This window comes from Trachurus trachurus (genome assembly GCF_905171665.1).
Source record: "Trachurus trachurus genome assembly, chromosome: 23".
Classification (NCBI taxonomy): domain Eukaryota; kingdom Metazoa; phylum Chordata; class Actinopteri; order Carangiformes; family Carangidae; genus Trachurus; species Trachurus trachurus.
Genome location: NC_139912.1, coordinates 23,622,184 through 23,636,954, shown reverse-complemented (window position 1 = coordinate 23,636,954; position 14,771 = coordinate 23,622,184). Strand labels below are relative to the sequence as shown.

The following is a 14,771-nucleotide window of genomic DNA, read 5'->3' as shown; positions in this document are numbered from 1 at the left end:
TCAGAGCTGAGTTAGTCAGTGCAGATATCCATCCATACCCAGCTGCTCTGTGTAACTTGTACTGGATAAAATAAAGAGCAGTGAGTGCTGCCAGACAGGCACGGACACCAACGCACAATCACAGTTCAGCACACAGAGCCTGACTAAGGAGAGTGCTTTAATTATTTAATGGAGTTGGACATGTGAGTCTGTGTTTTCTCCTCTAATCCTCTATTAGAGAAGCCTGCTGCCAGGTCTGCTACCCAGCTGTCTGACCTCTCCTCCACATCCACTACATCCTCACTTCCTCCACCTTCTGCCGCCACTCTGACCTCTGTTATTCACTTTTCTCTCATAATGAACCAAACACATGTGAGTGAAATAGAACAGGTGGATTTTTTTTTGTTTTTTTTAAGGCGAGAGTCCTTTTTTTACATTTCCTATTTTAACATGACAAAGCCTCCAAAACCAAAAAAACAACCCATGCATATATATTTTGTCTTAGTTCAGTGTGGGAGCAGTTGACTTCCCATTCCACTGACTGACTGTGAGCCAAACCTCAGCACCCAAGATCAGTGTCGGACTAATCCCTGTAGACAGGCTCCAACATCTGGTGGAAAGCGTGAAACCAGAACAGTGCAGGGTGTTGAAGCAGCAGATAATTGCCCTTTGTTTTGTAAAGATGTGTTCTGACGATCACATGTGACTGGAATGTTCTGGTATCAACATATGAAGTCATGCAGCGTGAGCTCGGAGCAAAGAGGAAAAAAGAAAGATGGATGGAAGAATAATACTAATTTAATTTTAATTTCTGAACAAAGGGCCCGGATTTACACAAAGATGGAACTACAGCCTGATCACAGTCCAAACCAGCAGAAAATCAGCTGTAAAACTGACAGCCAACCACAGCCTGGAGTAAAACAACCTTATCTCATGCAGTGTGTTAATAGCCTGGCAGCAGAGTTCTGCATTTGTAGCAGCACGGGAGAAATTTCTCCTGCTGAGAGCTGAATGAGAGGAGTTAACAAATATCAAAACAAAAAAGAGAGAAGACCCTGAGTATGAATGATCTTCTCCGAGCCCGTTCGTCAACTCTAACTGCTGATGCTGCCGCTGCTCCGGTGTTTTTCTCTCACTTAGGAACGAGGTGTGGAGAGTTAATTGCCGTCACATGAAGACGCCATGATCGAGGGGAGAGGAGAGAGAACGCTTAAGGAAGTGGTGTAACAGCTATTCCTCCACTTTGTGCATTTACGCTCCACTACCCTCCCTTTTATATCAAACTAAATATCATCCCCTCCTCTTGATGAGTTACAGCTCATTCATCACAATCTACATCTCAGCTGCTCTAATGCTTTTCTTCATCCCTGCCTCCTTCTTTGACATTTCCAGACTGAGATCTGACGGAGACTCTAACAGGCTGTAACTGCTGCAACAGTACGACTCTGTGTCTCTGTGGACACATGGCACTCAGGTCTGTGACAGCGAGGAGCAGCGGGTGCAGCTGCACTGCTGAGGAGCCTTGCATTTAGACATGTCATTAGGTCTCCAACTCACACCTCCATCTCTGGGTAATTGGTGAGAGCTTTGTTTCCATAGAAACAGTCTCCCGCTCTGATTTGTGCAACTAGGTTTCTGTGGAGGTAAAAGAGTGAGACACTGATGATGGTTATGATGATGTGTTAATGACTCTGCCATGATTACTACTGGCACTACTACTACTACTCTTTTTTAAGTCTGTTAGTTGCTCTTTCTTTCTTTCTTTCTTTCTTTCTTTCTTTCTTTCTTGTTTGTTGCAGATTCAATCACACTGTAGCTATATATGAATTTTTGCTATTGTATAACATCGGCACTGACACCTTTATGTGTTAATGACTCTGCCATGATTACTACTGGCACTACTACTACTACTCTTTTTTAAGTCTGTTAGTTGCTGTTCTTTCTTTCTTTCTTTCTTTCTTTCTTTCTTTCTTTCTTTCTTTCTTTCTTTCTTTCTTTCTTTCTTTCTTTCTTTCTTTCTTTCTTTCTTTCTTTCCAGTGTTTTGCAGATTCAATCACACTGTAGCTATATATGAGTTTTTGCCATTGTATAACATTGGCACTGACACCTTTACTTTTACTTTACAGCCTAGAAGAAGCTGTAGGCTCCAAGTTCAGCATCAAACTTGAGCTTCTATTTCTATCACCTCTTTACCATCCAGGTGCTGCTCACAGCACTGGACTATTATAGGTTCTTGTCTTGTGAACGCAACAAGGGCTGAAGCTCTCTGAGAGACAAGTATGTAAACTGCTGTTCATGCTAATGCTGACTACAGAGCAGAAGCAAAACTTATAAATAGACCCTACAAAGACATACTATAAGGATGTTTCTGGGCTGCAATCTGTAGGCAGTAGGTGTGTAGCCCTGAAGGCAGACTCTATAAAAACACAGTGAAGGTGTGGATATTTTATTGTGACTGTGTGAAATATGAAATTTATTCATAGATTTTTCTTATTTCCAGTTTTCAACTACATGGATAACAGCCGTCATGCTGATGTTTTTCTACCAGAGCCCCGACACCCACACCCACCTTGCTGATCTCATCGATGAAGCACACATGAGTGACGGGGTCTCTCTTCTTCGTCAGGACCTTTTGCAGATGCTGCACCTGTGAACATGCATGAACAAAGACTTCACAACTAACACACACACACACACACAGCCTGGCTGCTGGCTTTAGAGTTTTTTTTATTCTTATTTTAAAGATGTGATTCACCACTGGATGCAGAGTGAGTTAGTTGCCTCTACCTGTCTGCACGCTGCACATATCTGGTCCATCAGTTTCTCCAGGTTGGTCCACAAAGCGGCGCGGAAAGCCGCCGTGTTCCCTGGAGTCGGCAGCACCGCTCTGCCTGGAGCACCTGGAGGGAGGAAGTCACAGGGTTTATGTCTTTGTTTGTGCTGCAAATCATCTTATTATTTCCTGTTACCCCACATTTACAACTGATACTAGGAGTATTTTTGTGCTGTTTTGTTTTATTTTGTTTAGTTCATATTTATTATTTATTATTATATATATTTTTTTTTTAGTATGTCCTCCATTTGCCAGAGATAGAAAGTATGCACAGCCCCACTGCTTTCTTGCTACGCTTGATTACTTGTACTATCTAATGTCTGTTTGTGCTCCATACGCCATATGTGGTTGTGAGATAAAAAAAAAAAAAAAAAAAGTGAAGTGAAAAAGAATTTCTGACTATTTGTCTATATTTCCTTTTTCAATAAGATTCAGTATTTTCCTCAATCAGCTGGTCAGTGCAGTTGAACGCTACTCAAACAGGAGCAAACAGAGCGATTGTTGAGGACTATTTTCAGCGGTGGATTAATTCACATTTGGTGGATTGTTTTTGGCAGCAGGATAGTGCTTTGTGAATCAAAATAAACTACTGAGTGTGTGTGTGTGTTCATGATAACAAGAGAACGTGTCCAGCAGAGCGACTCATTGGTGTGTTTTAATAGCTTTTGAAATCAATGGGGCTCTATGGCTCCGAGGAATGACACACACACAGTTTTGGTTGGTTTGGGTCTGCACGTGGAATTTAACATGACCACATTGAGATTGAAAGATTTTTGTTTTAAAAAAAGCTCAGCTCACACATTTCCTTTTTTTATTAAGAAAATCCCAAAACGCCGGTGGAAGGATGGTTAACCTCATCAGGGCGGCTTTTCTGAAAATACTGTGTGCATTAATTAGAACAATGAAGAGGCTGCCACATCAGAGTCATGAAAATAACACACACCCTCCAGCCAGAGCCGACTATTCTCTGTGGCCATGGTACAATAATCTATTTTGGATCATGCCGACTGGTGAACTAGGGCAATTTATAAAATCCAATTGTCTTTCATCTTTTAGAATCAGGACAATGTATCCAGTGTGTGTGTGCACGCTTAGAAACTATTACAGGGACACATGACCGAGTCTTCCTCAGGCTTCACCTCTGGGGTTGGCCGGCTGTGTCAGGCCCTTGATGTCGAGAGCGCTTGTGATGTTGTCCTGTATGGCGGTGCGGTAACCTCCCACCACGCTGCCGATGGTCTCTCTCAAGGTGCCCAGGTTGTAGAAGACCTGCAGGGCCGTGCCCACCTGGGTCGGATTCTGGCAGGAAAAGGGAGAGAGGAAGAGAATTGAAGTTGGCAGTCGTCCATGGTTGCTGTTTTCTTCTTTCTTTTTTTAACAGAATGAAATCAACTTAATGTGTCTGGTAGTTTCACACACCAAACAAGTGCAGAGGGGACAGCAGCAGATAAAAATACACCTTACATTGACACTGAAGAGAGGAGAAAGGATGAGAGGAGAGGAGAGGAGAGGAGAGGAGAGGAGAGGAGAGGAGAGGAGAGGAGAGGAGAGGAGAAAGGATGAGAGGAGAGGAGAGGAGAGGAGAGGAGAGGAGAGGAGAGGAGAGGAGAGGAGAGGAGAGGAGAGGAGAGGAGAGGAGAGGAGAGGAGAGGAGAGGAGAAAGGATGAGAGGAGAGGAGAAGAGAGGAGAAAGGATGAGAGGAGAGGAGAGGAGAAAGGAGGAGAGGAGAGGAGAGGAGAGGAGAGGAGAGGAGAGGAGAGGAGAGGAGAGGAGAGGAGAGGAGAGGAGAGTGACTGTTATTCTACACTGTACATTTTCTAAATGAGTTAAATCCATTTCTTCAGGGGAGTGGAAGATTTTCTGTTTCAGTCCATGCAGCTTTTTACTACATAAGACACAGTGAATAGTAGAGCTGCTTTGAACAGAGTGCAGTCAATTCATTGATTAGCAGATGGACAGAACATGTCAAACAGCAGCTGTCTGAATTTCTGTTAAATGATTTATGTCACTGTTCTAACAAATGACCTCTTCTTTGTCTCTTACGATCAATTGAAACTGTGGGTTTTTGATTGTTGGTCAGACAAAAGTCAAAAGTGTGAAGTGACAGTGGGCTCTGGGAAACTATGAAGGCCATTTAATTAAACTTTTTTTTTCAAAACAAATGAGAACAACTACTGGTTGCAGCCCTCTTGTTGTTGTGTAGAGCGATGTGATGTGGGAGTTACTGAGCGGTCATCTTTCTTTTCTCTCTCTCTCAAAACTCAGTGGATCGGTAAATCTTGTTGAGATTGGCTTATTTCACACCAGTGGGGGTCAGCTGTGTCACTTAACACCCAAAACGCCCCCAGGGTGCTGCAGCGTGATGCCCACTGGTCCAGGTGTGTGCTCACTGCTCAGAGACTCCATCATCCACAGATACAGGCTTAAATGTATCACAGACACTTGGACATTAAAGGATTCTCCTCCTCCCCCTCCTTTTTCTTATCTTCTTTTCCTGCTCTTCTTTCTTCTTCTTCTTCTTTTTCTCCTCCTCCTCTTTCTTTTTTCTCCTTCTTTTCCATCTTCTTCTTCCTCTTTTCCATCTTCTTTTCCTCCCCCTCCTCCCCAAATAACACTACACCTGTTGCAGCCACTTGTTGTATCAGGTACTGAGACTTTATAACAAGTCTCACTCATTTCACTCACTGAGGTCTGAGACAGTTCATGTACCAGCAGAAGAGAAAGGAGGGACAGATGAAAAGTTAGGAAAAAACAAAGAGATGGATCAAGGAAGGTCAAAATGAAGACAACTTTAAAATCAATAGTGTGTCATTGTTGGAAATATGCTAATTTGCATTCTGGACTGATGAGAGAGTTGTTCATTTACAGGGCGTTTGGAGAGGCAACAGGTCGGCTCATTATCATCAACACGTCCCAGGACTAATGACCGAGGCAGATTTCAGCCACTGGCTTGGACTGGTTTTTATACGTCTTGAAAAAAAAAAGAAAGTTGGAAGGGGAGAGAGGAGGAGAGTAGAGGAGGAGTTTTTCTACGTGGGTCAGTTGAGCTCCCACTCAACAGATGGGCTACAGGGTCTCTGCTGGCAAAGTCAGAGCGCTGAGGTGAAACGAGCTCCCACACAGCCCAGGCAGCATGTCCAAGCGCTTACATAACATTCACAATAAACAGCTCCCTGGGCTGAGAGAAGAAGCTGTCGCTGTGTGTAACGTGTGTGTGTGTGCGTGTGTGTCTTTGTGTCTCTGGAGCCCCATATGTCCACACACAGAGCGCAGTAATAGAAGTTGTTAGCCAAGGCTACTCCAGCAGTAGCCCGGATAAAAATACATCCACGGAGGGTGGAGTACACAGGGGACAGAGCCGTGTGTGTGTGTGTGTGTGTGTGTGTGTGTGTGTGTGTGTGTGTGTGTGTGTGTGTGTGTGTGTGTGTGTGTGTGTGTGTGTGTGTGTGTGTGTGTGTGTGTGTGTGTGTGTGTGTGTGTGTGTGTGTGTGTGTTGACTTTGGAGGGGATTGCAGGCACAGTATCCTGCTACTTTACTCTCTGTCAACAGCTTCAGACACACCTGTTTAGCTTCTCTACTATAAACTCACATGAATGTAAAAAAAAAAAAAAGAAAAAAAAGAAAATCCCAGATGCTTATACTCAACATTTCCTTCATGTTTCACATTAAGAGCCCACAATGCATCATCCCACCGTTTCTTTACAAGCTTCACATTTAAAAACTCACTCAGCACCTTAAAGGACACAAATGCCAGTCAAAAGACTAACATACTAACACCGTATATTATTTTATGACATTAGGTGATTCTAATCCCTGATCCCTAAAAACACACCCTTAAGATATCTTCGGGCTTCTCTTGGATCACGGTTTGTTGTGGGTATTTACACACAAAGATGCTGAGGCTAAGTTGCACTGTGGAATTTGTAGGATCCACTGTTAAAGTCACAGTATCTCAGCCTCTGCTGCTTCTATCATGACCCGATCATTATGTTGATATGATAAATGTTCATATACATGAAGTTCATTAGCCAATTTTCACAGGCCCTAAGAAACATTTTGGCAAATTGGCCCATTGCAATAATCCCTATAGTTTTAGGAGTAGGTTTGTTACTTTTAATTGTCGGTGCAAGCTGTTTTTAGAACGGTGGAGCAGAGCTGTGAGCTGCTCAAAGCTACACTATGGAGGCTAATGGGATTTCTTGGTTTCCCTCATCAAACTCATCAAATACACAATCCAACAACTCCAAAAAGCTCTGGTGGACAAGTTGTGACCTACACATTCACCACGCTATGAGATAATAACAGAACGTTACCAGACAGAGTTGTTTTCTAGGCAAATGCAGAGACTGCTTGCCGAAAAACTGCCCCCGACGGGAACGCGCATCAGCGGTTTTGCATGAATTTACCTAGAAAACAACTCTGTAATGTTCATTTCAAGCTGAACATTAAAGCAGAAGTAAGTGATATATTTGTGTTAATATAAGTCTTAAATAGTTATATCTTCCGACAGCAATCACTTACATAGAGTGTTTGGACTGAAACACGGGTCTGTCAGTCACTCTGCTCTGCTCTGAGCCGAGGAGAAAACATTTATCGTATCCTACAGTTTTTATCCAATGAGGAGAGAGAACGGCATGCAGGGCTGTGTGTGCAGCCAAGGAACGCCGTGAATGTGGCGACGTAGGGACGAGGACTGTTATGGTGCGTTCAAGGAAACTCGTATTTTTCCGACCGTGAAGTGGTACCAGTTCGATCTGGTACGAGTTCACGGGTCGGAAGTTATGAGTGGCCGTTATAGTGACTTTCACCGGTAAAACAGGTCGGAAAAACACGAGTGGGTTGCCTGGAACGCTACAAAGTCGTAAGTTGTGACTTGAAGCTGTAATTTACGATTTCAAAAGCCTGCCTGGAAAGCAGCATTAGCGAAAACGACCGGATCACTCACTTCTGCTTTAAGGGAAAACAAATCCAGGATACTGGTCCTGTCATAGGCTGTTGACCTGTCCAGGATGTTCTTCACCCCGTGGGGTTGAGTGGTATAGATAGTGGATCCAGATTCTATGTAAAACATGTACAACATTTTTTTTTTTTAAACGTTCAGGATGTAGCCTAAGCCTCACTGTGAACTATTTTTGTGAAGGCCTTTTCCCTCTACTTTTCATCTCTTTCCTCCAAAAGGTAGAGAGTAAAAAGAAAAGCATTCAACTGCAACACAAAGAGTCAAATTAGAAAATGTGAGGTGTCCCGTGATGTTAAGAACCAGAATGTCAGGACACGTGTTCTTGGTCAATTAAGAGAGACGGGCGCACTCCACCACCGTCTCATCACATCTCAGAGAAGAACAAGGCAGAACATGGCTGCTGAAGCACAAAACACAAAAGCTCCTCTGGACACTGGCAACATGTCACCGTGGACACTGAACAGACTGTCACACATGCATGCAGCAACATGGTTTCTTTAATGGGACACTGTCCCCCTGAGAACAAGGCTTTCTGGGGCAGATGAAGGTTAGCAGAGCTCACATGTGCCTCCTCTCTCACATGTTTTTTTTACAGAATGACACATATAGGAAGCGCTCGTCCCTCTTCTACTGTTCTCCAGCTTTTCTCCTTGGAATTCGGAGCTTCATGCATTTTTGTTTAAAATTGTCTTTCCTTCAGAAATCAAATTCACAACACAGAATGTGAGATGTTCATCACAGTCTGGGGGAAAAAATGCATTAAAAAAATCACAACAAAAATTCCACTTAATTCTGGTTAAAACTTGTCCCAATAATATCTATTAATTTATCCAAGAGTTTAAATGAACTAAAAGTGTAGGGGTGTTTTCATTTCTCTGTCCCATTTATTCCCTTAAAGTACTAAATATGCAACATTAACAAGCAGGGAAGAGAAACAGCAGCAAGGTGGAATGACAGAGCTGCCTGTGGGATTTGCTTGGCTAGTGCATTAACATGAAGGTGTTCTTCCTCATTAATATTCAGTTGTCCTCAACGTGCGCCAAAAAGCATGGAAGAGGTGTTTGTTTTAACACCCCAGTGCAAAAAAACAAAAACAAAAAAACAACAGGGATGTGTGTGCAACGTAAGTATCTGAAAGAATTAAAACATTTTTAAAAAACTGCTAAACGAAGATATTGGTAATCCATGAAATAAAGACGGATGGAGGAACACGGCAGCTTCCAGTCATTGCACTGAAAGACAAGACTAAAGAGGAAGTATCACTCGCAGTGAAGAAAATCTGTCTTTTTTCATTTTCTCCACCTGTTTCATCTCATTTATTCATAAAAAATTAAATGTAAAAGAGAACAGTAGAAAGTCTCAAGTAAGAACCAGTATTCAAATAGTATCAGAAGGAGCAGGAGGTGTGTCCTGTATCAGCAAATAACAGCTGGGGGGTTTAATGTGAAACATCTGCACAGGAGGCACTGAGGATTTACGGCCGTAACAAAAACAAAGACTGCATATGTTTACCTGTTGTGTTGATACGACAGGAAGTGTTGAGTTTGCATTAACAGCAAGTTCAAAGAGAAGCAGATCTGGACTGGAATCTGCACAACAGGCGCAGGACAAACAGTAAAGACCTGTGTTAGTATTCTGTGTGTGTACCTGGATCTCCATGCCCTGCTCCAGCAGTCTCTTAGCCTGGTTCTCCACCTCCAGTCTGGCTCTGCTGATCAGCAGCAAGTCGTTCTCGATCACCTCGATGCCGCTCAGGTCCACACCCTGGGACAGGTAGTCTGGGAAAACAAATACAAACACACATATTTTCCAGGGGCACTTTTCAGCAGGAGATTAAAGCAGAAGTAAGCGGAATGTTTGTGTTAATATAAGTCTTAAATAGTTCTATCTCCTGACAGCAATCACTTCTATAGAGTGTTTGGTCTGAAACACGGGTCTGTCAGTCACTCTGCTCTGCTGTAAGCCGAGGAGAAAACTTTCCTTGTATCCTACAACCTTTATCCAATGAGGAGAGAGAACGGCATAAAGGGGCGTTCCTCTCTGTGTGTGCAGCCAAGGGATGCGCGTGAATGTGGTGACGTAGGGACGAGGACGGGACTGCTAACTCCATCTGCTGACAGGAAGTTAGCCAAAACCACCGGATCGCTTACTTCTGCTGTAAGTCATCAAAGACAGAAACCTTTAAGGGATAGTTCAACATTTTGGCAAATTGGCCCATTGCCATAATCCCTGTATAGTAGTTTTAGGAGTAGGTTTCTTACCTTTAATTGTCGGTGCAAGCTATTTTTAGAACGGCGGAGCAGAGCCGTGAGCTGCTCAGCACTACGCTATGGAGGCTCATGGGATTTCTTGGTTTCCCTCATCAAACTCATCAAATACACAATCCAACAACTCCACAATGCTCTGGTGGACAAGTTGTGACCTGCACATTCACCACGCTATGAGATAATAATGGAACGTTATGAGACAGAGTTGTTTTAGAGGCAAATTCACGCAAAACCGCTGATGTGCGTTCCCATCGGAGGCAGTTTTTCAGCAAGCAGTCTTCTTTTAGAGAGTTCTTTTCGAGGCAAATGCAGGTACTGCTTGCTGAAAAACTGCCCCCAACAGGAACGTGCATCAGCGGTTTTGCATGAATTTACCTAGAAAACAACTCTGTTATCTTCATTTCAAGCTGAACATTAAGGGAAAACAAATCCAGGATACTGGTCCTGTCATAGGCTGTTGACCTGTCCAGGATGTTCTTCACCCTGTGGGGTTAAGTGGTATAGATAGTGGATCCAGATTCTATGTAAAAAACCGCTGATGTGCATTCCCATCGGGGGCAGTTTTTCATCAAGCAGTCTCTGCATTTCCCTCAAAAACAACTCTGTCTGGTAACGTTCCATTATTATCTCATAGCGTGGTGAATGTGCAGGTCACAACTTGTCCACCAGAGCGTTGTGGAGTTGTTGGATTGTGTATTTGATGAGTTTGATGATGAGTCTGAGCAGCTTGCAGCTCTGCTCCACCATTCTAAAAATAGCTTGCATCGACAATTAAAGGTAACAAACCTGCTGCTATGACTATAGGGATTATGGCAATGGGCCAATTTGCCAAAATGTTGAACTATCCCTTTCAATTTTAAAATATTCTAATTTGTGTGGCCAAGTAGGATTAAATAATTGCCACCTAAAGCAAGAATCTATTTATTCACTCCAAGTCTGTCTATGATATGTTCATGTATTTATTTAACATCATTTCCAGGTCTTACATTAAAGTGGTCTCATCTCTCATCATCACATCTCCCTCGTTTAATAAATTCTCATATCTCTGTCATTGACTGTGCATCGACGGACACTTTGACAGTCAGACTAGTCAGCTCCACAGATTTGTCAGCAGCACTTGTTTCAGAGAAAGCACATAACACTTCTGACTGGGTGTTAAACCATCTTCCATTCTGCGTTTGCCCTTCCTGCATCGTTTGTCCAGCCACCTGCTACGGGAAGCCTGATCGCGCCGCGTTAGAGGAAGAAATATCGAGCGGCCTTGCAACCGAATCCTGTTTCGGCGCTGATATGAAATTGATATTGATGTAACCTTGTCAATATGTGCGATTCTGTCCCGACACGTCATGAGCACCTTGAGCAGCGCTGGAGCTGCAGTGATAAGTCAAAACCACTGCCATGTTGCTGCTCTTACCGAGAGTTGTTTTGTGATACAGCAGAATTTTATGGATAATTCTGTTTGTGCATAGAAAATATATGGAGGCTCTGGTGTATATGAGATGTCTCTGAAGGGGTTTGAGGGTTTAATTCATCCAGACGGAGAGAGAAAAGGAGAGCCAGGCAGACACAGGAGCAGGTTACTTTGTTTTCACTTGATCTAATTAATTAGTAGCAACTAAAGAGATCTGCAGCCATCATTTTGAGACAAGAGGATAAGAGCAGATAATGCAACATTTCTCACAATTGAAGAAAATATGCAGATATGAACATGTACAGCTGTGTCTCTTCCTGTCTCGCCACCATTTCTGTGTCACTCTTTTCATGATATCACTGATGAGAAGTCACATTTCTTCTTTAAGCTATCATAAGAAGCCGTGCCAAAAGGAAGAGGATGAGGGCTAAAAAAATACCTTCACAGAGCAAGACATCTAATGTGGCAGTGAGGACAAAGAACACAACTATCCTTGATTTAGTCGGTGTTCCCTAACTTGAATGGGAAAATGGTGTCAGTGGTCTGGACCCCACTGAAATGTCAGCAGCATTCTTTACATACACTATACACAATTAATCATCCCTGGAATAATGCTGGAATATTGTCTTTAATGACTCCCCACTTTGCACAAGGTAAAAATAACTAAAGATGGCGACATCTGAGGAGGTCACTTGAGGTCACAGTAGAAAGATTAGTGTCATCTGTCCACATCTGCACATCTAATCTCTAGTTAAAGTGGACATATTGTTGTCAAATTAATATCTTGTGGTGTCAATTAAAAAGTGCTTAGTCTTTAATGTTCACAAAAAATATTTGTATCTTCCCGTTTAATTCTGTTCTCCGACCTGTTCAACCACCTAGTACCAACCATCTATAGGAACGATGCTATATATAAAATTATATATATATAGTAGGCTATATATAGTTCCAATAACAACAACTACAAGTTCAAGCAGAATCTGACATCAGTGAGAAGTGAACATGGAAAATCAAATTATTATCTCTGATAAAAATAGAAAACACACAGCAATAATCATACATCACATTTCCCTGTCAGTCTCCATGTTCTCTCCTCCTGCTGAGGCTATGGCTGTGTGAGCATTCTGTGATTGGTGTCAGCATCAAGTTGTTGGATGTAACAGGTGTGTGTGAGGAGGAGGAGGCTTTTAAAGCTGATGATGATCGTCACTGCCTCTCAAATGAGAAAAGTTTGCAGTTGATTTTACATTCATGAATGAAATTGTGTTTGGTCTTTGAGGGTTTGAGTCAATTAAAATCATGAAATCTTCCATTTATCCCGTTTTCAAAAAGCGGCACCCCCCCCCTCCTCCTTTCTATTTCATCCCAACTCTTTTCATTACGGCTCTAATTTTCCAGAGCATTTGCATGTGTCTGCCATATCTTGTATAAATCAGGAAGACAAAAGGCGCGGGGACATCAGCCGCCGATGATGAGAGCAGAGGCGTGGAGGTGCGGGGTGTGGGGACTGATATCAAATCATTTTAGATGTGCTATTTGTCTAGAGCTGCAGATTGTTTGCTCTTCTTCCCAGAGAGAGAGAGAGAGATGGAGAGTATTATCAGGCAGGTGGCGGGCTGAGGCACAGAGGATCGGGGAATTGGACAGGAGCCACGTTCAATTCAAAAGCAATCCGCTCCAAGCCGCAGCCCAAGTACAAAGTCTGCCAGAGAGCACGGCGAACAGCTGAGCCCAGAATCCCTTTGCTTGTTTAGATATGTGTGTTTGTAAGAGAGGGGGAGGGGGGGTTGGGGGGAGAAGGAGGTTGGTCTTTTCTGACTTGTGTCATAATATGCTCAGAGTGCTGTCTGATAGGCCCCCCACACACCCACTGGATATTGTGTTAGTTCCCGGGGGATAAGCTCTGCACTGGCGCAGATGTGCCCCCGTTTCTCTGCAGAGGGTGTGTATGTATGTGTGTGTGTGTGTGTGTGTGTGTGTGTGTGTGTGTGTGTGTGTGTGTGTGTGTGTGTATGGAGGGGGAGATTCCTTCAGCTCAGTCTGATAAAAGGACAAGAAGATGGATATTACCAATCATCGAAGTTAATACGCATACATAAATACATAAAAACACGCTTTACGACAGTGGAATTTATCACGGCGATGTGATGCTCGAAAAAGTGTAGTACTGTATGTCACAAGTGTGCATCCCCATCCCCATCCCCTGCTCCCTCCCTCCCCCCTTTTCAGCATCACCTTGGTGACGGAGGTAATCAGCAGAGTGGGTCGTGGATGGGAGCAGACAGCAGGGAGGGATCTGCTTCCCACTTATCAGAGCATATTTAACAGTCAGGAAGTAATTAGCACAGAGTGCAAATGAAGACGGCGGAGGTGAAGGTTAGAGGTAGGGATAGAGGGGGGGGGGGGGGCTAAAAACCTCCGTCCACGTCGTCGGTGCAATATTTATGGATCAGCTCTTTCGTGACTTGTTCAGTCTTTGTTATTGACAGCGGGCCCGGGATGTCACACCGTATAAAACCGCAGGGAGACAAAGGTCGAATTTAACAACAAAATACAGCACAAAGCGGAATGAACAGAACACACAACAGTCAAACAGGAACTCTGCGTTAAAACCTTTATAGCAGAAAAAACACTCGTCGCCTCTATTTACATGCAAATGTTTTTTTAATTGTGACTGAATTAATTATGATAATTTGGACTGCACTTATGAATCGACCACTCGAAGCGCTTTACAATGCATTCAGCCTTTCACACACACGGTGTTACAGCTCTCCATCAGACACAATTTGGAGTTAGGTGTCTTGCTCAAGGACGCTGTGCCACACGGCCGGGCAGGAGGAGGGGCCGGGGGATCAAACCTCCGACCAGCCCTTCCTCCTGACCCATGACAACGATCTGGTGTTTACGTGCGTTGATGCGTTTAATCCCGACTGCCGTGTGACATCAACGCTAATGATGAATACATCGTGATTTATTTTTCCTCAACCGCCGACTGTTATCTTATCTCCTCCGCACATATTTGATCAGCTGCCCAGAGATATGATGTATCTGTCATGGGTTCAGTGCAGTAGTTGACCTTATTGTGTTGCTCTTACTCTTCATAACAAGCTCATGTGCGATCAATGAGGCGGAGAAGGCGAGCAAAAGCTTCTGGGCCTTCGATGTCGTCACTTCTTTTCATTCCAATTCTTAAATCCAAGAGTTTGTATTAAAATCAAACCCATAAGCAGCTACAAATCAGGAACTTGTGCAGACAGAACACAAGCGGTTCAATCTTTTCTTTTACAGCGTTAATGTTTTTCTTTGGTTTATGAGAGG

At 43.3% G+C, this 14,771-nt stretch overlaps 1 protein-coding gene across 1 annotated transcript in view; it reads right to left on the bottom strand.

Annotated features, from left to right (window-relative positions):
* The window catches only part of cog5 (component of oligomeric golgi complex 5), a 61,929-nt gene that overhangs the window by 20,005 nt on the left and 27,153 nt on the right, over window positions 1-14,771 (bottom strand). Inside the window, exons 7-10 of the mRNA XM_083999889.1 lie at window positions 9,423-9,553; window positions 3,953-4,112; window positions 2,768-2,880; window positions 2,550-2,627 (exon numbers count right to left, since the gene is read on the bottom strand). Coding sequence (XP_083856015.1) covers window positions 2,550-2,627; window positions 2,768-2,880; window positions 3,953-4,112; window positions 9,423-9,553 — 482 coding nt within the window. The remainder of the gene's footprint in view (window positions 1-2,549; window positions 2,628-2,767; window positions 2,881-3,952; window positions 4,113-9,422; window positions 9,554-14,771) is intronic.